The 27,345-nt window shown below is 40.8% G+C and overlaps 1 protein-coding gene and 1 long non-coding RNA gene across 4 annotated transcripts; one reads left to right on the top strand and one right to left on the bottom strand.

Annotated features, from left to right (window-relative positions):
* The first annotated feature begins 1,319 nt into the window (after positions 1-1,319).
* Positions 1,320-24,740, top strand: CCDC83 (coiled-coil domain containing 83). 3 transcript variants are annotated; one of them, XM_067315280.1, is made up of 12 exons: positions 3,485-3,511; positions 6,202-6,319; positions 11,644-11,728; positions 13,267-13,435; positions 13,880-14,047; positions 16,843-16,934; positions 18,113-18,184; positions 19,805-19,926; positions 20,983-21,068; positions 22,538-22,722; positions 23,792-23,851; positions 24,462-24,521. In XM_067315280.1, exons 2-11 carry the CDS (start codon positions 6,234-6,236, stop codon positions 23,804-23,806), a joined length of 1,080 nt encoding a protein of 359 aa, XP_067171381.1. In that variant the 5' UTR covers positions 3,485-3,511; positions 6,202-6,233; the 3' UTR covers positions 23,807-23,851; positions 24,462-24,521. The 3 variants fall into 3 exon arrangements, with proteins under 3 accessions (XP_067171303.1, XP_067171381.1, XP_067171224.1); XM_067315202.1 differs by lacking the exons at positions 3,485-3,511; positions 23,792-23,851 and adding an exon at positions 1,320-1,359 and having other exon boundaries at positions 24,462-24,740; XM_067315123.1 differs by lacking the exon at positions 23,792-23,851 and having other exon boundaries at positions 24,462-24,740.
* LOC136995282 (uncharacterized) lies at positions 20,997-22,544 on the bottom strand. The gene is made up of 3 exons (XR_010886840.1): positions 21,620-22,544; positions 21,130-21,206; positions 20,997-21,026 (listed from the first exon to the last, which is right to left on the bottom strand). It is a non-coding gene; the product is annotated as an uncharacterized lncRNA (long non-coding RNA).
* Positions 24,741-27,345: the final 2,605 nt, after the last annotated feature.

Raw genomic sequence — 27,345 nt, 5'->3', positions numbered from 1 at the left:
TGACTGTCCACAAGGTGGCAGCACAGAAGGGCCCTAGCACACTGGTGGCTAGGTTTCGGAGGCTCCTAGGTTTGTCCAAGGTCTTTCAAAACCAACGGAGAACAGCGCATCTCTGAGGACACCCATCTCACCCATTGCAAAAACAGCAACTCTTCTTCAGGATGGCCTCCCTCGATCCAGGTCATTCACCAGCAGAATGGCCAGCAGCACCCTTCTGGAAGCGAACTTAAAGCTCTCCAAGTTGTTGGCACCTTGAAGGACACAGCTGACTTCTGAAACACTCTGGATCAGGGCCAGCTTGAGTTCCAAGTCCTGAGGACCAAAAAAACCAACAAGATGACGCAGACGAGGAGCCATTCAAAGGACCAAAGATTAATATGATTAACGTGACTGCCGAAAGATTAGCACCAAAACCAAAGTTCTCCTGAAAGTATTGTGCAGGGAAGAAACTGCATCCTCCAGAAGCCCACAGGACATGGCCTATGTGTCTGTTTCAGAGGAAAAGGATCTCTCTGTGGGTCCTAGGAACAAGTGGACTACCTGAAAGCAGGAAGGAGCTACCCAAAAGAGAGCCTCTGGACTCTGGCCTGAGGCAGTGGGGAAAGCAAATTTGCAACAACGGAAACTGGAAATGTGTGAAGCTGAAGGGCAAGGAGTGAGGCTCACTCAGTTAGCATTTACTGGTGCTGGGAAAGTGATGTCCAGCCTCTGGAAGGTGCAAGAGGAAAGAGTGAGAGGCAGTGAAACACAAAACATTGGCATGGGAAAACACGGCAGCAGTCCAGATTAGCACCAACACTACAAGTCTGCAGAGACTCATCTTGACCACTCTGTTCTACTCTGTTGCATGGGGAGCAACAGGTAGAACTGGCCCTGGGATACTGCTTGTGCTTAGGGTCTCTGGCATCTCAGATAAGCTCCCCAAAACACAAAAAACAACACAGGCCTATGTAAAGGGGATACAGTGACAGGTTTGAAATTGGAGATCCAGGACTCTTGTTGAGAGGGGATCTTTCCAAACAGATGCTCTGTCTCAGTAAGCTCCGGTTCAGAGGAGGGCAGGAGCTGGCTCTGGGCTGACAGCTCGATCAGCTAGCATTCAGAGCTCCCACCTGTGAGCTGGTTCTGTACCGGCACAGGATGTTCTCCACCAATATCTGTCTTGCCCTGAGAAAGAAGCTGCTGCTTGGGTGCATGGAGTGCTGTTTGGCTGTAGACAAGCATGAGAGCAGCATGTCTTCACTCTCTTCTCCTTTTGGTGCTCCTGGACAATTGGAAGAGCCATGAGGAATAGTCCAATCTCTTCATTTTACCTTAGACTTTCCATTTGTTTCTAGCTGAGAAACTGCCTCCAAACAGGTATGAGCTTGCCACTTTCATCCACACTTCTCAGAGCATTTTCCCAAGTACTTCAACACCTCTCTTAACTCTCTAGGGAAGAGAGCTGTTTTCCCTCACACAAGCTGGAGCTACTTTTTGTAGAAGGGCCTGAACTCACTGGAGGTTCAGAACCTGCTGTATCAGTTTGGGAGAGAAGAGACTTTGGTGTTGACCATTGCTAACTTCTCCTTCCCTCTGCATATTGACAGAGCCCTGGCACTAGAGGCTGACGCTTACAATCACAGAAGGTTTGCTTGATCCTGCTGTCATCTACTTGGTTCAGCATGGTGTGCATGGCATCCCAGGTCATTTCCACAAAAGGGATGCGTCTCAGAGCTGCAGAGAAGGGACAGGGCAGAGGGAAAGAAAACAACTTGCCATTAGGAGAGTATCCTGCCAGGGTGAAAGTGGGCTGGCTGACTTTCCCCAGAAGCATGGGAGCAAGGAAGCACTTCAGGGTAGGACTGGAAGCACAGTGGAGCAGAACTCCACTAGGTTTGCTCTCCCTGCAGTCCCAAATTTAGGGCACTTAGCTTGAGGGCCAAAGTCACAACTTCCAGCTGCCCCCAGGCAGTGAAAGACATGGTAGCCATAACCTTGTAGCCCTCCCATTTCCCAGCAACTGAATCCTTTCTCCCACTGCTCAAAGAAGTCAGCATCAAAGCCTGAAGCACAAGTTGCGGTATCATAGCTTGTGACAAGTTTGCTGAGGGTAACAAAGACAGACTCCTCAGGGATTTTCTCCACAGGCTTCAGATGACTCTGTAGCTCATCCATGACATGTAGGAAGTGAGAGCGGGCCTGTCTGTGGGGCCACAGCTTTTTGCCCAACACTAGTGTATGGGGGAAAAGGGAGTTGCAGACAGCAGGGTATGGCCATTAGTAGAGTGGAGGTGCTTGCTGCATCTCAGTGCCTTAGACTACTTAAGAGCTTGCTCTTGAAAGAGCTGCTCTGCATCCATGGCTGACCCAGCTCACATTTGGTGTGGAACTGCAGCTACTACTGTGGGGGCTTGGAAATGCTCATTTAGTTGCACAAGGTTGCATTTTTACCATGCCTTCATAAGTCTGCCACCATAGATATCCCTTTGGGTGAAATTCAGGCTGGTACTGAACAAGTTAGCAAGGTCTTTACCACATGGAAGTCCCTCTTAGGAATTAAATTACCCTCATGCTGTTGTTACAGAACAAGAATCACAAACCCTGTCAGTGCACCTCATGGGGTTTCTGATGGGAGCCTCAGAAGTGTTTTGCGTTATAGCCCTGCAGTTATTGCTTCCTCATGTCCTGAGTGCGGATGAACTGGCAGTCCCTTAGGCTGGGCAGATTTCATGCACAGATGGGCTGACCGAACTCAGAGCATTCTGGATGTGGATGTATCCCTATCCAGATATGGACAGACTGACATGGATAGACTGTCTTTTCCTAGTGCAGTACATCATTTATGGTATGTTTTTATTACATCCTCATTTTCCTGAGAAACATATATTTTTAGATGTCAAGCTCTCTGGAGCCAGAACCTACTTTGTCTTCTATTTATAGAGCCCAATGGCTAACGAAGTCCTAATTCCTGCCTAGAGCAATAGCAGACAGTACCAGGATGTAAATGACAAAATCCAGCCCTAACATGCTGCGACGCTGACACACCGGTCCGATCAGTGCTCGCACCACCGCTGCTTCGGTCAGTACCCCACCACCGCACTCCCGCTCCATCCTGAGATTCTCACTTGCTAACTTGAGTTACAGGTTTCGGGCCTGATGCTGATTTTCCCCTGCCGAGCGGTTTCCTAAGCCACCCCTCCCTTTTTATCTCTCCTCACTTTTGCCGAACTCCCTCGGATCCCGGAGGCTGAAAACCCGGCGGAGGTGAAGGCCTAGGTGGGGGGTCCAGAGCCCTGTATTGAGGCACCTCTGCCAAGCGTGATGGGGAGAATTAAGCCTGGAGTGGGGGGAGGATTTGAAGGATCCTGTGAGGGTTTGGGGGGGGGGGGGGGTCCTGCAGTTGCAGCTCCCGCGCGCGGCCGCCAGGGGGAGCCGCTGCCGCCGGCAACGCGCCGCGCGGCGGGGTGGGGGTGGGGCGCCTGTTGCCGTGGCGACCGGCGACCGTTGGCGTCGCGGCGGCGCGAGGCAGGTGGGCGCGCGGTGGGCCCTGCCCAACGGACCGCCGCCCGCAGCCGGGGGGGGACCGGGGCTGGGGGCGGCTGCAGTGCGCCGAGGTGATTGCCGACGGGAGCCGAGGCCAGCGCTGATGCGTTGTTTGAGCTGATAACGCTAGGAACAGCGCGGGCGGCGGTGCTGGCCTGGGGGGCGCTGGTGATAGCGACTGGGCTAACGCGAGCGGCCACACCGGGGGGGGGGGTCGCCGCCATGCGTGTGCGGAGAGTCACCGGGCTTCGGCTGCGGTGTGTGGGGCAGCGTGATTATTGACTGAGAAGGTGCTGGTAACGATAGTTCGGCTCTGCCGAGGGTTATGCCTCATGATTTATTTGCATGGGAGAAGGTAAACAAACCTTGCTCCCTGTAAAATGGTTTTCTGCTGGTGTAAAATCTGCAGGCAATTCTCAGCCCCCGGCCCCCCCCCCCCCAACATATTTCCTTCTGTCTCGTGTGTGTATTTTCTGCGGTTTGCAAAATCTTGCAAATCTGTTACTGCAGTATGTTCTTTACCTTGTTTTACAGCTTGGAAGCTTGCTTGCTGCTCCCCGCGTAGGAAGGGTTTCATAAATATGTCATGGGAGGTCATCTGGGGCTTGAGCTTCAGAAAACAAATGTTTGCAAAATACTGCTGCGCTAAATGTTCATTCTGTTTGTATCCCATTTTAAGCAGGGGATTAGATTATCCGTTTAGTGGAAGGGCCAGAGATCATGAAAAAGAGTCAGGGATTGCTGTAGTGATTTACTATTTTCAAGGAAAATCAGTAAAATATATGCTCAAATGAAAGTGGAATCAATACCACTCCTGTTAATTCTGCAAAATCAATCAAACACTTGCATATTTGGGCTGGAAATTTCAAAGGGTAGTTAAATACCTAACTCCTTGTCTCAGTGACTGTTTTTACTTAATTCACGTAGTCTTTTTTGAAAATCTCCATCTTACAACATTCAAGTGTTCACAGTTTTTAAAATCTTTGTGAAAAATACTGTATTTAATGAAGCTAAACTTGTATTGGTATCTGTAAAGGTTATGTGGGCATATTAAGGACTTACATACCTTCAGACTTAAAGGATTTCTTTTTGGATGATGTCAGTGAGTTTTACTGCTGTCACATGGTGATACTGTGACAGAGGCATGATTGTAATGAAGTTCCACGGTAGAAATATCTTAATCATGTAGCAGCCATGAACACTTTGATCTGGAACACTTCAGAAGTTCAAGATGCAGCTGGTGAGATCCAGAATTTTCCAGATCTTTATGAATGGAGTTAGCCGTGGCTGCGATTTAAATAGTTAGGTGGTGCGAAGACTGAGTTACAGCTCTAAAATATTGTTCCCGTGAGTGTGAATATGTCTTTAGCAGCAGAACAGACAAAATCTGCCTGCACAAGTAGATTTCCAAAATAGTGGGAGTAAAAATTCTTTTGGTTAAAGCATTATGAATAAGATGTTCAAAGGTGTAAGGTGCTGCATTGGTACCTAGATCCCAGTGGTATGTTTACCCTTTCTTTCATTCACCTTGTAGAGCTGCAAGTCACTGAGCATTCCTTTCAAATACCTCTCTGCAATATACTCTGGAACAGACTGCGGTCTCTTAGCACCCTCACTTGTTCCATCAGCAGACATCAACTACTCATCTAGCGTACGTGGATGAACAGGAAGTCATTTTGTGCACAGCCCACATTGCCTTGTTTCAGAGTATGGTGAATGCAGTAAGAAAGCACATGCGAGTGTAGGGATTAGGCTGCGTCTGTCATTAATTGGTTTAACTTCATTCCCTTGATTTTAGATTGATTTGGCAGGCTTGCTATGTTGCTTTCCACAGTGGCTTTTATTTCCATGTCTTCATTTTAATAGGAAAAGCATCCAGCCTGCTGCATATTTAGTTATGGAACAAGTTGGCAGCAATCTTATCTATTAGTATGATAATTGCAAAAATTCAGAACTTGAACAGCAAGAGAACAGGTTATATACAGTGTTTCTACTCGTTCGGTAATAAAACCTCCTTTGTTAAATCAGCTAATCTGGATTTGACATTTGATTATCTGACCACTAAAAGGGGCTTTTTTATTTTACATAATATTTGCTACCAGTTTCATTACAGAATTATTCATTGTCAGTTGAATTCTGAGGTTGGTAGTTGTGACAACATACCCAGGGAATACTGCTGACATGCATATCCCTTCAGAGAGTGGTTTTGTTCCAGCTCTGACAATGAAAACTGATATCAGAGTTGCAGTGAATGGCAAATATTCATAGTTCTAGGAGAATAGAAGGAGAGGGAAAGAGATGCATATTAACAAGTGGACTGGCTAAAACAAGCCAGATAAAGAAACAGAGACAAAGGACTAGTAAAAGCAACAACAGCTTGTTTGATTTGTGAGAATGTAAAATACAAACCCACAGCAAGGAATGCAGTAAGTAACTAGTGATAGAGGCCCTCTGTTCATGAGCACATATCTATTCAGGACAACATTTCAGGATATGCCAAAAGCATGTGCCTGAGTGCTGCCCTGGGCAGGAGTGTTATTGTCAATAAAACATCTTGTTTTGTTTATTTCAGAACTGTTTAGAATTTGTCACAAGTGACAAAGACTGGTGAGCATATGAGGATCATTAATTTCTCTTGTTTTTTCTTCTTTTCTGCTTGCCCTCCCCTCCCTTTAGATCTAACTTCCAGCAGAAGTACAACACAAAGCATGGAAGAGAAGAAGAAAGAGGAGAAAACAGAAGAGGATCTTACAGAACCTAGATCAGCTTTCTTTGAAGCCTTACTAGAATTTCAGTAGGTTTAATATATTTAACTTTTCACTCATACAGAATATATTTCATGGATAAAGTAGACAGAAAAATGAACTTAACCAGTTGAGAACCTGAACTGATTACCATATAGACTGTGGCAATTGTTTACTCTTCTTCTGTTTTCTCATTTGGGGTTTTCAAGCCTATTTCAGAAATGTACACTTTTCAAACTATTTTACCTATGACAAAGCATTTAAGTGGGTCAGAATTTTTTTTACCTTATTATGTTATAACTTAGGAAAATGAGTTTTATTAAAAACAGAACAAAACTTTTTTGTCTTATTAGTAACAGCTATTTCATCAGTATACTCTGAAGGGGCAAGTTCATATTTGATCATACTTTCCAGGATTCCTTACTTTTCATACAGGTAGGTAGTCACTAGCCGGAATTTTGAGACCAACAGTTCCTTTCGTGCAGCTGAGAGTGGAGCACAAAGGAAATTTTCACGTGCAGTAGACCCTCAGACTGCAATGTGTCATTCTGACCTTAAGGAGTAGCAGAGCCTCTGGGGTGCCCCAGATTGTCCCCCAAACCTCTAAAAGGCTTATCACTGTAGGGAATCACCAGAAGAGAGGGAATCATCCTTTTTCAATCCCACATCATGTATGAAAATTTCTCAGCTGGCAACTGATGGTGGAAAAACAGCCCCATTAAGATCAATATCTGACACACTGTCTTTCTACACTGATTGCAGAGGCCTCTACTGCACCTGTACATATTTCCAAATTGTGTTCTCATTGTGCTCTGCCTGAAAGAAGAACTTTGAACAAAACTGAAAAGCATGTTTAAAAATATCTTAGAGCTTTTATCAGGAGCAGCCAGTCTCCGCTTTCTGCTTTTTACCTATATTGATCCAAAGGGAACATGGTCAGCCATGACACAGGTATAACAATCTCCCATGGACCTTGCTGCTTCTCAGAGGCCCATCCCCAAAACACACCACGTAGAAATGATTTTCCAAATAGTAGTCAGCGTTTCTCCCAGGTGCTCTCTCTAGATTTATATTCCAAATGGTATTCAAGCTACTGTTTCCCTCTGTCAATACTTCAGGTCAGTAATGAATCATTAACAGAGTCTAGAAATAGAAATACAAAATCTTTAATAATCAGAATAATTTAGCAGCATCTGATGAGCTGGTTTCCTAGACAAGATTGTCATACATTCACCTTAATAATATATTTAACTCCGCATAATCAGAGCATCCAGTCTGCATATAATTGGATGTAAGCAGGTGATCATTTGAGAGAGAGTTGAAGGAGTTGTTATCAAGAAATTATAGGTACATCTAGCTAGAATCGTGTTATTTCTATCCACATGCAGATGGTAAGTTTCTAATAAGCAACTCCTAACCATGCAATTCCCCTGCTACATACATTGTTTAGTTGTTGTAAGTGAATAGGATTAATTTTCTGGCTTATCTGTCTCTGAACCAGTAAATGTTCCTGCTCTCCTTTTTCTTCTAATTGCAGTCAGAGCTGCTGTGAAATCATGTCAAAATGCATAGTCACTATATATTATTACAGATTGTAGGCTTTGTGAAATCAGAAGCATAGCTGAGCAAAGCTCTGTTCACAGCTTCTAACTGAGGATGTAGCCAGTCGCTGCCAGGATTGTCTCCATATCCAGTGTACACACTGGGTGATGAATGATAAAACTGTGGACCCAAAATGGGGGCCTTACTCACATAATGGCAACTGTACCCCTAAATTACTACCTTCCATTACTGTTAAAAATTACAATTTTAGAGATGGCCACAGAGAAAATCTCATTGCAAACTGCTGACACTGGGAGAAAAGTGGATTTTAACCAACTTTTTTGACTTTGAAAATAACGGAGGGAAAACTTAACCCAAAAGCTATGTTAAAATCAAGCAGAGAAAAGAAGAAGGTAAAGGGGAATAGTCTAAGAAGTTACAAAATAGTCTAATTTATTTGATGTCCAATCTCTCAGAGGATGATTGAAAGGAGAAAAATAACATTTTTTTGCTCTGAGACTTTTATCAAAGAGATGAAATTTGAAAAGGAAAAGTCTCAGCACACCCAGTATTCAACAATTATCATCAGCATTTAAGGAGCAATGAGTACTAGCTCAGTGTAGAAACAAAGAGCAAGGCAAGGGAGCAGAATAGTTACCACATACAGTTCTAGTGACATCTCTAGGAGTGTGCTGGGTTGATTATGGGATTTTCTGTTTCATTTTACAAAGAACAGAGTACAGATTTCCACAGTGAAACAGATCAGATCCAGCTGAATTATATCACAGGTAAATATTATCCAAGAAGTCAACAAACAATGAGAAATATATCTCTTTGCTAAGAAATAACAAAATGTACTGCTGGTCTGAGGAAAAAATACAGTTTTGGGGTAAAACTATTGTTATGCATATTCCAGTATCCAGACAAATGACTCATTTGTCAGAGAAGGCTTCCACTGAAATGTGTGCTGTACTGACAGAGGATAAGTAATTTCTAGAGCTACAATAGGTGGAAAGGGAAGAAAAAATACTGCTTTCTCTTTCTCTCTCTTTTTTTCCTCTGTCTATCAGTCTCTCTTCACCTCTGTAAATCTAAAACATCTCAGCTCCACTTTCCTTTTTGGACAAAAAAGCATAATAATGCAAGTGAAATTGTCTTTCACATTTATCTCTAGGATTTATCAAGTATATAATATTTATTTAACTTCCATTCCTGCTTTTCCTCCTGTACATTGAAGAGTGGTTGCTGTTCATAGGAAGTTCACTATTTTGTGTTTCTGGTATAATTTTCTATTTCGGGCCTGGGTAGGAACAACACTTACCTTGCCCTAGTAACAAGCCATGCATGACTGACAAAACAGTCTTGGTACTGGGGTGGAGTGTAGTTTCTGTGTGGTGAAATGGTGCATCTAGTATACACAGTTGAGAAAAATAGTATCAAAGAAATCATCAGTTTAGCTGTTTTGTAGCTTTTTGAATCTGACAAATACAATAGAAAAATCATCTAAACAGGAAAGGTCCAACATACTGCAAACAAAATAGTGTATATTTTTGAAATAAACAAAATGATAGACATATTCTACAAGTTAATGTAAAATCTTATAATAGCAGAAATTAAGACCAGCATCAGTATTCAAAATCCAAAGATTGATTAAAATGGCAGGTAATTTAAGAGGATACAGCATATGGCAAAGCTGTCACCTCTGTCTATTAAGTAATACATTTTTGCTGTAGGCATCACCTTCCTACTTCCAGTTTAGCCTTTCTAACTAATACCCCTAACAGAAGACCTGAAGAATACCTTGGACCACACTGGCAGCAGAGGATACAGCAGTAGTAACCTTAATTTACATGACTAAATCCCTTAAAGATCCAAACTTAGCCAGAAAAAAAAAAGATAATTTCAAAACAACTTAATGTGAAAGGGAGCGTCAAAACCTAAAAAAACGATCAAGCAACAATACTTGTTGAGGCAGTAAAAGATGTGATAATTGCAGTACTTGCCTCTATTGTTCACTATGGTGCATGAATTCCAGGAAGGGATATGAGAAAGATTATATATGATTTTGGAAATAGACATCTTTTGCAATCCAACATATTGATTCTAGAAGTGAGATCGATGTTTACTGGAAAAAAAATATTTATTTTACAGCTGTTGCAAAGAGGATAACAAGTAGTCTATGAGAACTGTGAAAGCTGTAAGTTCATTGGCTTAAATGTGTAAATATACTTAGAGGAAACTACTCAGCCTGCAGTTCTCTTAGAGCTTCTTGAAGGCTAACAAGTTCTTGGTGAACAGTTTGTGAGGCTCACCAAACCACATTTTCAGAACTGAATCCCATTAAGTATCCAGATTGGGATTTGTCTGACCTATGTCTGAGTGAGTTTCCTAGGCTTCTTTTATAGTGAGTGATGAGAAATAAATATTTCTGAAGTACAAATCATCTCCCAAAAGACACTGCTAAAATAGGTCAGCTAAACCACAGCCAGAAAGGAGAGAAACTGCTTGTTTCTCTCTGTTAGCTACGAAGAAATCATGGGGAAACTAGTTTAGATGCAGATGGGTACATTGCAGATGCTTTAAAGTAAGAGATGAGTTGAAGTGATGAAGACCTTCATAGTTCGTAGTGGAACGCCATTCAAAATATGGCCATCCAACAGGAGGAGGTGGGTTCCTTGTGCTTGAAAATTTGTTCCTACATTCAAATTGTAAAATATGCTGCTAGATACTGGGCATGTGACATTGTAATGCAGTAGCATACAAAGTGCTGTGCTGTTACCTTTGTTAATATGAATTTGTTAATAATTTTCCTTCCTCCTTTTCTTGTAAAAAGATAAAAAATATTATGATAAAGGATGCAGTTCAGTATGCCAGTGCAGCAGAAAAACCCATGAAATTCAGATATTTTGGAAAGTTATGTAGCCATCCCTAGCTGCAAACAGAGGAGGAATATGTTTGCGAGGGGAGAAACAGCAAGCCTGTGGATGCTTTATATCCTTTCCCACTTCCAAAAGCAGTAAAGAAGACTTTCCCAAGAGTAAGTAAGAATGGATGAAAGCATTGAGTAGTGCCATTGTATATCACCCTGTGTAGTCTGGGGGAATGACTCCAAGAGTTGCTTCAGGCAGAACTGTTGAATGATTCCTTCCTTGAGTACCACTTTTTCTATAGAAAGCAAACAGGTTTGGGGTGCTTCAGTGTAGTCCTTCAGTAGAGCATGCATGGTTTGCAGGTGTCTCAGCTGGTTCTGCAAGGACCAAATGGTATACTCTGGTGGGACATTTAAGAAAACTACGAATCAGACATTTATGGAGTTTCCCACCTCCCACTTTAGTCTGCTAGCTGGTTGCAGGTCTTATGCTTGCACAGTCATAATTATGAAACCTAGATTCCTTCCCTGCCTTTGCTGCTCTCTCATAATCTATATAGATTTTGGAAGCTTAGTTTCAGTTCAGTTTTGAGTTATAGAACTGAAATGGCTCAAGGCTGAAGGGGCAATTCTGGAGTTTCAGCTAATGGTCCCTTTCTTAGCCAAATTTATCTGCTAGGGGAGCAATTTATTTTGTTGCAAACTATAACCATGCAGAAATAAGATAATCAGGGAGTCTCTTTCTCAGTATGAGATGAGATCCAAACTAACATGAAGGTCCAGCTGTATCTGGTAAATCATTTCTTGTGTGCAGTAAGAAGACAGCAGCACTTACCCAATTAGTGAAGCAATATGAAATAGAAGACAGAAAAACATTTAGCAGTATTTATGCCTAATCTATTTTATATAATCTGGCTCTTCTGTTTTTATAACAACTTCTCTTACTTTACTCTTTCTCCATAGAATTCAGATAAAAGAAGAAACAATTGATCAGATTTTGCTTGATCTGAAACAAGTGGAAGAAAAGAACAAAGAATATCATGAAAGAGTAAGTTACCATACATCTTTCTCTCACCACATTTTACATGTGGTGTTTTAATTCACAAAATCAGATTTGATTCTTTCAGTCCAAATGCTGTAACTGTAGTCATTGCTGTGAATCCCTTGCAGTCAATGAAACTGGAGTTAGTGAATCACTTTATGTGCTTAAAAGTTAAAATGGTATCTAAATTACATGTAGCACATACATAAAGTATGTGAATTATACATATACATAAATATAACTCTATTAGCAGATATAGCTAAGTACTGAGATCTGCTGACTAAAAAGGACTTTTTTGATTCACTTCTGAGGTAATGGAATTGCACAGGTATCTATGAGGTCTTAGTTATTCTTGCAAACTTATTTATAATGAAAATTGAACAAAGAAGAAAGAGCATTGCACTTTCTAGGCCTGTCTAGGCCCAGTTTTAGCAGTACATGATGAAGGGTCACTTGTTTGTGGATTAACAGTTTTGTTATTAGGAGTAATTTTTAAAGCAAGGTATTTACTGTAATTACTGATCACACTAGAGTGACACTTAAAAGGTTTTACAAATGCCCATCTATTTAATTTTCCTTGGTGTGCCTTGGAGTCTTGAAGCCTTGACTGTTTCGTTTGTGGGCCTTAACTATCAGTGGAAGTGGCCTTTGGCTCTTCTTTCTGCAGACGTGCAATCTCCTGTGGCTGTTCCCCCAATTTGCATCTAGTTCATGGTCTCTGAAGGACTCGTTCATATTTCAGACTTTGCAGGGTACTTTAGGGCATGCTTCAAGTGCTTTTTGTTTAATTTAGGCATGTTCTGACAACCCCTTGGTTGGTTCCCTCTTTGTTTTCTGCTTCATATTTCTGAGTGGTTTCGAGTTAATCCTTTTAGAAGTGGACAATCTTTGAGACTCTCTCTACTGCATTGTTATTGTTAGTATTTGTCTGGTATGGTTATTTGTTCTTTCATCGTATCCTTTGGGAGCGAACATACAGAATCAGTAATTCCAAATAATTTGAGTGTCATGAGTCCATGATGGTCACGGCAAGAGGATGTAAGCACAGTTGTGGAATCAGTAGGTGTAACGCTTAATTGCAGCTCTGACAAGACTCTCTGCTGTGGTTATGGGCAAGGGGCTTGATTGTCTAATGTCCTGGGTTATCATTTCTATGTCAAAGATGCTAAATTTTCATGAGGAATATTGAAGTTGATAACTCTTAGAAATAAATATTGTTATTAAATCAACCCACAAGCAGTGTTCTTTCCAGGCAATAGAGGACTATTCATGTGATGCACCAAACAGAGCAAGGCCATCATTTGTCTCTCATTTCCTTGTCATAATGGGCTTGAAGTTATTGAGAAGCTTTTGAGACTTGCAAACTGGTCCCTTCCCTCCAGCCTTTTCAAATAAGAAGAATAGCTCTTTTCAGCTGAATGTTTTGGCAGTGCATCCTGGCACTAACCCAAATCTGACTTTTCTTTATTACTTAAGTTTGTAACTTAGAAAACTAATTAGAAAACACTTTAATATGTGCCTTTCCTACTGTTGTTCTTTCACAGAATGACCGTTTGAAGGATGAACAGCAGACACGCATCAGGCGTATCCTAAGAAAGCTGGAAGAGGAAGAGAAAGAACAAGACCAAAAGGAGATTGTAACTAGGGATGACGTTGAAGAGTCACTGAAAGCAAAATGGCAGTATGTTAAGGACAAGGAGCAACTTCTGAAAGGTGTGTTGTGAGTTGTGGAAGTGTGGTTTGCTGTTTACACAGTTGGGATTGAGTAGATTTTTTGCATTTTAAATAGAGATTCAGCTGCGTTGTTACATAATTTGGGGGAGGAAAAGCCGTATGCTTTTTAAGCTCTCTAGGTGTAGAATGAGATTTCTGTGATTCTCATTGGGAGTGAAGTCACATGTGTCTTTGGTTACAATGTTGCAGTGAGAACTGTTGTCTCTTGTTGGCAGAATAAGATCAAGCTGTTTTCATAAGTGATGGTGGCCCTTGACACTATGTGAGGCCATCGTATTGCAATGTATTGTGGGGTAGAAGAACCACCCCTCTATCTCCAATCCCAGTGAAAGTGTCTTTATTAAAAAAAATTATGAAATCACAAGAATTATCAGTTCAAGAAATTTATAAAGAACCCCTCTTCTGATGTTCTTACTTTAATAGATCTGCACTTCCAGATAGAAGAAACAGACCAAAAACTTTTGGTAAAGCGGGCTGAGAGGGATTATTGGTTGGAGTACAAAAATGTAGGAAGTAAAACACAGGCCAACAAGATTAAGAATCTGGAAAAAGACATCAAGGAAGTTAAAGATGACCTTCACAGGGCTACAGGTCAGTTTACAGCTAGCGTAATACAAATCTGATAGGCTCTTTGTGCATGAATTAATTAAATTATGAATTTAATTTGAGGCCCAGCTAATTACAGTCATTTCTATCAACATTTCCAAACCTCTGCACCTAAGCGCGCTGCCTAACCCTGTAAGATGGAAGAACCGTCCCTCTTTCTCCTGTCCCCGTGAAGCTGCCTTTACTAAAGAAATTGATGAAGTTGCAGGCATTATGAATGCCTAATTAAAGAAACTGATAATCCTGTCTTCTGACCATTTTATTGTAAAATACAGAGAAACCATTTTTAAAAAACGTACTGTGAAGGACAGCAGATTGCTAAAAATCAGGCTACATGTATTTGGATACCTACATATAGGTCCTCCTGGAGCCTATGCTTAGTAGTCATGTTGGAGATGTTGACTGCTCCTATTGCTTTTTTCATCATGCACAAGCACTTCACATGTTGAAAATTCCTTTGACAGAGAAGTGGTATGAGCTCATTCTTGAAATAGTCTTTTGAATCGAACATAGATATTGGTTTAAATTCAGTACTAAGGGGGAGCTTTGTAGCCAGTGGTCTGAATTTTATCTCCTAGTTGCATAGTCCCATGTATGAGGTGCAGCAAAGTTGCCAGCGCAGATATATACAAATGTTGGGAACTGTTTCAATTCTGATACAACAGTAGAACAGATTTAAGAGCTTGCATGTTCTGGTGCTGAGTGCTTTACAAAGCCACTAGATTCTCTCTATTACTGCGTTATTTTAAAATCATTTAAATATTTAGCTGTTATGTAACCTGAACTATTCAAAGGAGAAAGAAGTCCTGATTTTCTTCCTTTATGACCCTCTCAGTATTCATGATCACAGCCAAGCAGCTGGTTGTAACAGGCAGTGACACTGCTCTAAGGGTCTCTGTATATTCTGTGCCAGCCATTACCAGGCATCAACTACTGTGGATAAGATCCAGTTAGCTATCTTTTTGTCTCTAGAAACATATTTTATCATGATTAAGATCTGTAGTATGTATTCTGCATTGCCAGCTAGCTTACCAGATATCTAAGCTTGTATTCAAGGAGAGGTTGATATTTTTCATTATGCACATTCCCTGTTTTCAATCTGTTTAAACTTTGCTATATAGCTGCTGATACATGAAATGAAAAGGAAAATGGGCTTTTACATTAAATGCCAGAGTGAACCATTAGGAACACTCAGTCTGACCTCCTACATACCACAGGCTGCAGAGACAAAAACCTGTGGTTAAATTGAAGTATATTTATAAAAAGGTTGTCACAGAGGTACATATAGCAGTTGCCTAATTAGCATCCTGCAAAACTGTGTTACCTATAGTGCATGTTAACATACTACTTTACTCAAGTTCCTAAAATCAAACTTTAAAATTGGCTGTGGAATACAGTCTTCTAGTGGACAACCAACCATTTCACAAAGTTCCAGTGTGATGCTGCAGCAAATTGGGCTTGTTCAGTCCTTGAAAGTTTAACAGGCTTAGGGAGTAAAGCGTAGGGGAAGAGTTTCTCTTTCTTTAGGTACCATTAAAGGCCTTGGCGCTGGGATAGTTCATGTAGTCTAGAGATGGCAATTTAAACAAAGCTGTTGGATTGGAGACGCATCATAAGTAAGACATATGCTTAGGTGAGGTCTGGAGAAAAGAGTGTTGCAGTGACAGACTTGTTAGGGAAAATAGCCTCCATAGAAAAAGTGAGTATGTGTGTCCCTTTCTCCCATTACATCTCAGGTTGTTTAGCTATCTGCAAGAGGATGAAAAGTGGATTTATTTGTAGTGTGTAAGTACCTCCAGTTCATTCTGCTAAGTCTAGATGGTGGATTGATAAGGTGGGCCAGCTTCCACAGTGTTAGATTAAGAACTGATGCAGCTACTTTTCACATTTGACTGCTCGCAATTCCGCAGTGTATCCATGCCCAGATACTCATTTACAGCCAGGTCAGCAGGAGGCAGTGCTCAACACAAGTTCAGAGCTAGGCTGAGTTTCAAGCATCTGGAACAAGTGTGAAGTGCCTTCCTTCAAAAAAAAGCACCACAACCTTCATTAATTTCTTCACAAGAAGAAAATGCCAAACAGTAGTGGGCTGTTTAGAATAGTGCAAAAGTAGCTGAAGGGAAGGATGAAATAACTAAATAGGAAGTGACTGGAACTTGAAAGCAAACAAATTTAGACGTAAGACACACTTTCTAAATAATGACTATGATTAATGATGAAGACAATTGTCAAGGCAATTGCTACCTTCTACGTTTTGTCCTCTTGTCAAGTTAGATCCTTCTGTAAGGCTCAGACGTCAGAGAAGTTTTTAGGCTCCATATAATGATAACTATCTGAAAAAAAAAGCTATGCTAGCCCCTGTGCATAAGATGATCTAATACATGTTTATCCCTAAAAGCTAAGTTTTCTAAGCATATCTCTTTCATGACTCCTGAGACTCTGTTATTGAAAGAATCAAGATTTAGTGTTAAGATATACATATTTATAGCTGAGAATAACTCTGTTTATAAGCTGTTATAGCTGCCAATTCATAAGCTAGTTCAGATTTCTAGTTTTGTAGTTAACACTACTATCCTTTGGTTTTTGGACAATTTCTGTGGACAGGGATGCCTGACTTCGTGGGTTATATTCCTTCCTGCGGGGCATTAATACGTATGTGTGTGATGCTGGCTGGGAAGTTCCAGTTTAGGAACAACATGCCAGTTACTTATTTGTTGGCAGGGTGACACTGATGTCATATAATGATTTCTGGTTTTCTTTTTTTTGGTTTGTTCTTGAAGAATATTATACAAATGCTTTGAAAACACTAAAAGAAAAAAATGACAGACTGGTTGAGGCGCAAGTGAAGAAAAGTAAAGAACAGGCCCCTGAGGTATTCATTCTGCCTTTTTCAAAATGCTAACTGAATCTTATTGATTCATGTACTTTGTATTAATAATTATTTTAACTGGAATTAAGATTTTGAACTTTTCCAGTAAATTGAGAGTAAAATATCCTGTAAATACTCTTACTAAATACTGCATTGCTTATTGCTATAAACACACTGTACCTGTTTTTTACGTAAGACTAACAATGAGTAAATCTGAGGAAGTTTTACAAAGGAAGTAGAGAAAACCAGGGCACTGTGCAGTGACATGACTTGTTCAAGAACATGTCACTTTTTCCATGACCTTAATGTTGATGTTTGCATAGACTTGGAAAACCAGTAAGTAACGTATTAAGAGATTGTCTGCCTGCAAATAGACATTGATTTGAAAAATACAGAAGTGTGTTTTTCACTTTACAGGCAAATTTTGAAACTGCCAAAATAATGTAGTCTAAAGTAAAATTTAGGTTTATTGATGTACAGATCTTTCTGTCACTTCTGTCAGCTCTGATTGCAAACATGACTTTATAAAGTGTTTATGGTGATGGGGTTTTTTTTTCACTCCTCAAATGCAAAGCATACTTCAGTGTAACACTGAACCCACTAGCTGTTTACATTCCCTAACTTCAGTACTCTGATTTTCAGACATGTGAGCAGATAATCCAAAGGACTGTGTGTTTATGGTGATCTACTGTGGTTTCTTCCCTCCCAATTCTTTCTTTCTTATTACTACCATCAATAATTAAATTGTAGCTTTGGCTCATTAGAACAAACCTCTGCATGTTTAAGGCACATGGGATGAATCGGTCCTGCTTCATTTGTGATACTGCTTGGTTTTTTTAGTAGATAAAGGTTTGGTTTCCTCAAAACACAAAGATTTTGGCAGTAGTGAGAACTGAGCAGAACTTGTTAAACAGAAGAAAATTTTCTAATTCAAATATAGGAAATGATAAAATACTGGTAAATTGTTTGTACTATAAACTACACTGGGCCGGATGATGGAGACAAAACAGCTGCTCTTGTAGACTAAATCTCTTTCTAATCCCTCAAGGGATGTTACAGTCTGTTGTGCAGATGTTTCTTGATTATTTCCTGCTAAACAGCAGAAGATGCTTCTTTTTAGTGTACAGCACTGTCAAAGTCCTGCTTTCAAATGGGATGATCTTTAAATTGTGTTTTCTTAGAACGCTGTAAAACACATCATAGACAAAAGCAGTTGCAGGGACATTGAAGAAAATGAATGGCTAAAAGAAGAGGTAAGAGGATCACCTGTTTTCAGTTTATAATGACAGTTAAGGTTTGAAATTATCAATGGCCCACAGTCACAGCTCTGTTTCCATGATGGGCCTCTGAAGACATTCATAAGGAAAAGGAGAGTGGTTGTCCTGTAATTAGTCTGTAACTATGAGTAGCAAGCAGTGTAAGTGGCAGACAAAGGTAGAAGGTGACCATCTTTTTCACACATTCAGAACCCACTTCCCTATAACACCCATTCTCATATACGAGTTATATGAAAGATTACAATGTTTCATAAAATTCAGTATGAGGTGGTGTCAACAGGGGAGGTCCACCTCAGAGTACTCTTTGACAGGCCCTCTTCTCAGAGCTGAGAGAAGTGGGTTTCTTTCCCCTCAGGTAGAGGAGGAATGTGAACTCATTCCAGTTTCCTACATTATGAATTAGTGCTCTGAATTATTGTGGAAAAGAAAGATATTATTAACTTCTCCAATCTTCAGATTTCAGCCATTGTCTTGTAACAAATGTTTTAATTCAGGCTAAATGGAAATGCGTAGCTGACAGACTGTTCCAGTATTTTGGGGTGGGAAATAAAAATTTTAGTTTTATCCTGGTTCAAATTTCAGTTTGGCCACTGTACTGAAAAATGACTTACCAACACAGCCCTAATGTAGTTAGTTCCAAATCTGTATGGATTTGAAGACTCCAGTTATGTTCTTCGATGGTTACTCTGTCACGCCAAGATAATGCAAAGCTCCATCACCTCATAGTGCCAAGCAACATCCTGCTACTGTTTAATGTCCCATCGTTTTCACCTTTTGTAATCCCTGGGGCACATGTGAGCTAGCTTTTCACTGCAAATTTGGATGATTACAGCTGGGTTAATTTGGCTTAGGTGTGAGGAGATTTATTCAGATCACTAGGTACAGTTCTTATCCATGTGCCTGTGGCTAAGATTTCCGGAAAGGTATCCATCCCACAGTACGTCCCACTTCTTACCCCGGTGAGGGGGGTAAGAACTTGCTCGTACTTCAGGACAAGTGAGAGGAATTGTGGGGACTGAATAACCAGTATCCTTTGGGCAATATAACTTCATAACAACGTAGCATTATGGGATAACTACCAGACCAAAAGAAAGTAGAATCTGAGGTTTAAGCAGTGGCCTGGTTAACCTGGGCGGAAAGCATCACTAATTCTAGGTAAGAAGGTTTTGTGTATAGGCAGGACCTAGGAAAGCAACACTTTCTGAGCAAGAGCCTGAATTTAACTCTGCAAGGAAGATTTTTCTCACAAAGCTCTGGTGTGAAAGTGAAAAAGAAAAATCCAGAGCTCCTGTCCCCCAGAACTGATTGACTGGCTACATTAGAAGGTTCTGCTAGCAGAGTTGCATTGTCCAGTGGTGTGTCTGACTGACAGAGCTGTGCTCGTAGATGGTTCTAGTAAAGATGTGAAAGAACCAGAGAGGCCTTCACTTTGCCTGAAAATGTGTCACTGCACTGTTCCACCAAATGTACAGTCTTGCTGATACAGCTGCATTCTTCCTAGGAATGTGCTACTGAAATAGTTACTAGGAACGCTTTCTAATATGGATGTAGTCTTTCTTGTCTTTCTAAGATTACCTTTTTCTTTTTTGTCAAAAGGTAAAAATATACCAAAAGGAGATAAGTGATCTGAAAGCCTCTGTTTACCTCCTGGAAGAAGAAAATATAGGTCTAGTGATGAAACTGGTTGATCTCAGACTTCAGAATCTGAGAGTACCCAGGTAAAATGATACCTTTACAAACTCAAAGACAATTATTATTTTTAAAGGTAACACCTGCTCCTGCCTCCTCCTCCTATTTGGGCTCTCCAGCAACAAAGCCAAGGTAGTTTACTAGTTGTGGGGAGGCAGGATTTGGCTGAGTATGTGTGCGACTTGTATCTCTGAAGGATGACAGTGACATTGTAACTCCATGAACACCAGCATTCAGGGAAGAAACTGGATTGTCTATTAACAAAACAGATCCTCCTAGCCACACTCATTTTCTTTTGGAGGGGATACAGTTGGGGCTTGGAAATAGTTTCTTTTTTATTATAACTGTCTCAGACCCAGCTTCTCAGGCCAAGTGCTGAGTAATAGATTTGTCCTTTATTGTTGGCAAAATGTTAGAGGGTGTAAAGATTAATATGCAAATATATGGGGTTTTGCTATCTCAAGTGAAACACATGATGTGTGGTATGGAGCAGAAGTAAGGAATAGGCCTTGGGATGGTTCTGTCTGTAGAGGTGCCTGTGGTATTCGTTTCTTTTGTATCGAAATGTTTTAGCTTGTGCCCTAGGGAAGGATTAATTTAGCTGCAAAATGTCATCACTAATTGTATCAAAAGCGCAGTGGAACAATGGAAATGATCCTTCTTCCTTTCCCAGTCCCAGCTCAGTGATTTCAGCTATATTGCACAAAAAAGCTTCATCTTCCAAGTAAGAAGTGACCATTTTTTTCTCCTCCACAAACTTAGCCTGCTCTTAAGTGAGAGCTACCAGCTGTGGTTTGTATCTTGGACTGACTGGAGACTATAACATTTGTTTTCCTTTAGTCTCATGAACATAGTTGAGCTAAGGCACTAAGAATAAGAAAAGCAGTGTATTAGCCACTAAGCTACCTGGCTGCCTCCATTGCATTTTTAAACCATTGTGCTATTCTGCATTTGTGGTTAAGCAGCAAATGGCTTTCAGAAAGGGTCCAATTCCCCTGCTCCCTTGCCCCCTGAAAAGATTGCACAAGATAATTTAGAGAAAATTCAGAGCTCTGAGTTTCACTTTATTTTTTTAAAATTTATAGGCATTTGTTTCTTACCCAGGCAGCTGGCTTGCAAGATGAATTACCTAAGGATGGAATGAAAGGATTAGAGCATAGAGAACATAAAGGTAATTCACATTGCCAGCAGTTTGTAAGAACTGGTAAATTACAGAACATTTCATTTCTTACGTTTTTTTTCAAACAGCTTTGGTTACATGGTGAGCACTTAATTTCCAACTTAAATGCAGCCTCACAGGAATGATACACTGTAGTATGGGGTTAGGAAGAGAAGAACACAATTCTTAATACAGTTTTAAAACCGAAATCAGTGTTTCAGTTGTCGAATGTAATTACTCATTTTAGAACCTGGTTAATAGGATCGGCCATCTTTTACGAAGACATGATTCGTAAGATCTTTACTGATCCACATCATCATAACTTCCTTATTCTATGTTGTCCCAGAGAGCATACTCTTGAACAATATACTGGCTTTTACTTGAAGTGTACGTGCATATTACACTCATTCAGCTCATATAGATATTCCAAAGTTAATTTAAATGAGAACCTCGCAGAGCAGATGAAGCTGCATGGAACTCAGCCTGAACTGAAAATCTTGATAAGCAATACTGATCTTCGGGCTGTATATACACTGGTAGGTGTGCCCAGGAAAGGGACATACCATTAGGCAAGAAGACCACGGCAGTGTGTTTATCCATTCAGAGTGGTTTCTATGGCTTCCTTAGTATCACAAGTTGGGTTTTTTTTTTTTTTTTTTTTACATCTTTGGGTAGAAGAAAGAGAAAGACAAAATTAAGTTGAGGAGATGAGTTGTAGACATTGAAACCCTACAGTCAGAAATACACGAACAAGTCTGTTGAAGTTCTGATTGGTTCCAGCCATATGTGGGCCTTTCTGGAGCCATCAGGCACCAGCAAGCATGTTGGCTAAATCTGTTGAATTAGGCATATTTTCTTTGAATAGTTCAGCTCTATTGCTTGTTCTAGACCTTTACAATAGTTAATGGGAGGAACAGCTCTTGTTACAGTAAGCTAGGGTAAAGACACTGTCCCAGGGCACCATATAATTTGGCAGTTTACATACAGAACTGTCTATCATTCTGAGAATTAGTCAACTGCAAATGTGAGCTATTCAGGAGAGTTATGAGTAGGCTGTGTCCCGGGAACTTGTCTATATGTACATATATTGACACACAAACTGATGTAGAAAAAATGTATACTTTTTATTTGCTGTCTTTCCTATTTTTTAAACTATATATGGCTAGGTAGAATTTAAGTTTAATGGATAAATATTCATTTTTTACCCTTTCTCCTCCCACAGACCCACCGCTTCTAACTTTTGATTAACTTCAGTCTCTGACGTTGATCAGAAATTGTAAACAGAATTGAACACAGAAAATCAGTGAGCAAAATCAACATTCAGGTTGGATTGTCAATTAAAAATCCTACCAAAGCTGTTTATAACATCTCACTAGTCAAGCCACATTAAAGATTACAGGCAATGCTCATACTGAGTACTAATTCTGATATTCATGAAGTTTAACAATTACATGCACATTATTGTTCTTTTATTTTAAAAGCAAAGACAGATGGAGATGAAAGTCTTAGAAAAGACTCAGTTCCCCATCAAAAAGAAAAAGCCTTTTCAAAGTTTCTACCTGAAACAGAGAATGAGAAGTCCCAAGACAGCTATGAGGAGTTGTGGGAAGATTCATTCACTCCAACTCTTAGTAGCTTGTTGTATGAAGATGAAAAAGATTTCCAGGTATGAGTTAAAGTAATGGGTTCACTGACATGAACTTAATTCGCTCTGGAAAATGAGCTACTGCCAGGAATGGTCCTAATCTCAGTGTTGTTATGGCAGAAAAAAACCAATGTCTTTAAAATAATGTGTGATTCAGTTGCTTAATCATGGGCATCTAGTGCTATTTGAGATGAAGGACACTCCTTGTCCTTCAGGTGCGGGGCCAAAAGAGGATAGGTTCTGCGTCAGGTAGGCCAGCCTCATGTGTATGTCTTGGACGCCCTAGGGCATTTCTGATAGCATGGGACACAAATATTTAGGCAACTGAACGGTGTCCTAGGAATCAGCATATGTAAGTGTCAGGATGAAATTCCCCATGAAAGAGCTCTGAATGACACCAAGTGACAGTTGCGAAGGTGCTGCACAGACGCTCGTTTGTTTGGATGCTTAGGTTCATCGTAGCAATAAAGGATCAACAGGTCAATGTGGAGGCTGAGAAAATAAAAAGGGATGGGTTATATGTAGACAGAATTTGTGTTGCTCTCGAAAGAGGTGGAGGCACCTGCTCCAGGAGAGCCTAGGTCCTAGGTTGCAATAAGATGTTTCCTGGGTGTCATTTGATAATGCACACTTGAATTACCAGGACTTGAGTGCATTTGTAACAAACTAACTAATTACACTTGGAAAATACATTACTCAACCTCATGGATTTCTGCTGTACATTCAAGAAGATGATAAAGAAGTGGTGCAAACTACAGTGCTTGCTATGTAAAGATACTTCTCCATAATACATGGGGTTTTTTACTTTCAAATTTTCTATTGAAACACATTCAATAATGAAAGACAGTTTAAAAAAACTCTTTTTCTAGAAATTGGCATTAGTTTGAGTTATACTCTGCAAATTGTGTTTGGAGAAATCATCCTGTTGCCCTGCTCAGAGACTACTTTAAGGAGTGGTTCTGTCCTGAAGAGTCATTACACAGAAAAGTTGAACATTTAACAAAATCTGTCCAGGTGTTTGTTTCTGTGCATATGTTGCCTTGGGAGAGGAAAATTAGCTTTTCTCTTTCTCCTGCTGCTCTCCCTGCAGAGCCCACCCCACTGAGGGGCAGAAGTGCTCCTGAGATTCTTGCACTTCGTAACACTTAAGGTAAAACTGCAAACCCACACCATCTTATACCAACAGCAGAGTTGCGTTAGCAACTAATACAAAAGCACATCCTAAATACAACAGAGCTGATTCAGGTGCAGTTTTCCTTCTTCCCTCTCCTTGGCCATATGGTCTTGCTCCTGCCCTTATGGAACCTTAGTGCACATTTCTAGTGCAGTTTGCTGTTGGGTTAGTGAGCTGAATTGGCTCAGGGGTCTGGAGAAGCAGCACAAACATGCTGAAGGTACAGAGCTGGACTTGGACCTCTCTCTCTTCTGACAGTAGTGAGCTGTTGGATTAGCTTAATCCTTCTCACAGAAGTAACCTTGAGAGCAGAATTTGGTCTTTAGAGAAAGTGTCATTGGTGAAAACACACAGGAAAAGAAGGGCACAGCAGGGATGCAGCTTCCTAAGCTGAGCGGGCAAGGCTGGCAGTTTGAAAAGAAACCTCTCTTTACTTGTAAACTGAGCCCATTAATACAGAAATCATTGAACATGGTAACCCCAGGATAGCATCTTTACAGCTGCTTTGAAGAGGAAAGCAGCTGTCTTTTGAAGCACTGCCTCTTTTCTGTATAGTTGTAGAAGAATAATATTCTCTCTTCTTAAGGAATACTTAAAATTGGGTCCTCTGGAGACAAAGCTGATGTGTGTGGTTGGAAGAGCCATGCCTATTCATAAAGAATCACAAGAAATGCCAAGCAAGAGCGGCTTTGAAGATGGTTTTATCAGTAAATCAGACAGGCATATCACAGCTGAGATGATCAAATCCTTACCTAAGGAAAAGGTTGGTTAAAAATAGACAACCTGTGCTGTTAACGTAGAAATGTAACATTCCTAATTCATTAAATATTTGCTCTGTTCTTCAAGGAGTGTGTGGCACTGTGCTTTGTGGAAACTCTTTTTAAGTGCCGAAACATCATGATTACACATTAGAAGTTTAATTAAAGGTATGTCTATGTCCCGATGGCTATTTGAAAGGTTGCTTTCCTTACCACTGCACGCCTCAGAGGTGACTCTTGCGCAGTCCTTGGGCTTCTCAATCCAAGCAGATGCATATGCAACTAATAAAGAATCCAATTTAATATTTGGCTGTGTGGTTCCCACTTGCAGGCTGTCAAATTTGGAATTACATTTTGACAGGCAAGTGAAGACTTAACAGGACTGAAGTTTGTCAGTTGATATGCAAAAGAACTGATACGGTCTTGTGCGCAAAGCTGTTGAACAGAGGACTTAACAGGACTAAAGAAGTCTACCAATCGATATGCGCAAGGATTGACATGCCCAAGGCTGCGGAACGGAAGCATTAACAAGACGGAAGAAGTCTGCCGCCTGGAATCTGCACGGACCCCCGCGGAGGGGAGAAACAATACGGAGGTGTTGTGGTCTCGTCTCGCTAGCTGGGTCCTCCCAAGCAGACAAACAGTCCTGTGATTGCGAAACTTGCTAAAAGTCAGCAAAAGCAGTGTTTGCCCAGAGCCCCAGCCGTATAAAAAGAGACTTGGGAGCTAGGAGAGTTTGAGCAGGGACGGGAACGTGACCTGATCATCCTCTCCGGCTGGACCGTGAGTATTCCCCCCCCACCCTTTTCCTGGGACGCTGGGTTAAGGTAACTCCTCGAGGTTGAGAGCCCTCTCACTAGGAGAGTGAACAAGAAAGCTTTCAAGCAGGGATAAGCAGTGCTTCCAATTAATAGCGCAGTAATCTACAGTTTCAGTTATCCTTTCTAAATTAGTAACTGATGGTTTTGTGTTATCCTTTCTAAATTAGTAATCGCATTATTTTAATGGATGTTACTAATCCAAGAACTTGTGTGAGGAAATAAACATTTCTTTACTATTATTATATTACTGTCTCAGTCATTGCTATCGAACCTTCATAGCGTGACAGTGCGACACATTTTGATCAGCCACTGAACAGATAAGCGCAGGCTACCATAAAATGCAAAACTTAAAAAAAATACTTACTATCTGGCTAAAGCAGAATCCAGTTTATGCCAAGTATGGTTCAACTACTAATAGAAATTAAATGTTTGAATGCATTTTATCTCTCTGCATCAAAAATCCCTAAATAAATGTATTGAAATAACTCAAAATTAATTTGAAACATTTCAAAAACAAAGCATTAAAGTCATAGAAGTTTTCAATGAATTTTTTTTTTTAGAATTGGCCAAATATGTTGTTTAACCCTATGTCTTTGTTCCATACCTGGTCTCTATGAACACAGCTTACGGCACTGATTCTGTGATTTTTTTCCGCTCATACCGTACGTCCTGGAAACCCTATCTGGGGTACACAATGCACTTTCCGACAGGCATCAGTAGGCTTCTGACCTATGCATTTCCCTCCTTAGGAACTTTTTGTAATGTTGAATATTCTGATTTAAATCCTAGATGGGTTAATCAAGTGCCTTTTTTTTTTTTTTTTTAACAGCATATACCCACATGGTATCTCAGCTTATCTCATACTTCAGTGAAAACTCTTTATGTTCTTCAAGAGAGCTATTCCTGCTCATCAGGTGTCTCCTTGAGAGGGAGTCAAACTGTTCTCCAGGCTCCACTGACTATCCATAGACACAAGGAGAGATCTAAAGGTTGGAGCCTTAATCTCAGACTGAATCCCACGTGCCCTGCCCTGTAGTAACTAGATGAGTTTGGATGCAGCTGCTGTAGCCTGAGCACAGTGGCATTACCACAAGGACTGAGGTGACCCCAAGCAGCCACTTGTGAAGAGAATGAGAATACTTACCCGTGAGGTGCTAATGGTTTAAGCATAGCAGAAACCTCCCCTTGGCATGCTGGGTTTTTTTGACTGAAGCGCAAGCCAGATGAAATGGCTTACTGGAAAAAGAGATTAGTTCTGCTCAGTGATTAGTTTCGCCTTTTCATTTAGTTGCAGATTTAGAATATTGCTTGCGTTGAGCAGCTTTTCAGTTAAAGAAAGGACTCCCCTTCCTTCCACCACTCCCCCGAGGGCATTTACCTTTCCTTAGTGATGTACATGTAGGCCCATTTACAGGCTTCCCTTAGCTTATGCCCGTAACCCACACCACCACATGTGGGACACGTGGCATGACAACACGCACTTGTACCTCAGAAAAAGCAGGTCTGTCTGCTTCTTGAAGTCAGTGTTTAGCCTGTGTGGGTGAGAGGGAGTTAAAAAGAAATCTGGAACATGCTAATTAGGGTGCAAGCCACAGGCAGCCTGCACAGGCTAGAAGCAACAGCCTGTAGCAAAATTTATTTAGTGAAGTGTCCCAAATCCCCTTGACTTCCATAGGATTAGCATCAAGGCCAGCATGAGGCTTTTATATGGAGAACAACTAGGTCTTCAACAAATGAGACATCTGGATCTGATAATTTTGTTACTGACAAAATCTCTCAGAAATGAGCAACATTTGTAAAACAGCGGGCTGCTCAGTACATTTTCTGGCAGCGTGGCCAACGCTTCCAACTCCTGCTTAAACAATGGGAGTCATGGGTCACTACGCCAGTT

This window comes from Apteryx mantelli, chromosome 1 (genome assembly GCF_036417845.1).
Source record: "Apteryx mantelli isolate bAptMan1 chromosome 1, bAptMan1.hap1, whole genome shotgun sequence".
NCBI lineage: Eukaryota > Metazoa > Chordata > Aves > Apterygiformes > Apterygidae > Apteryx > Apteryx mantelli.
The sequence above is the reverse complement of the archived record's forward strand: the minus strand, read 5'-3'. Positions and strand labels throughout refer to the sequence as shown.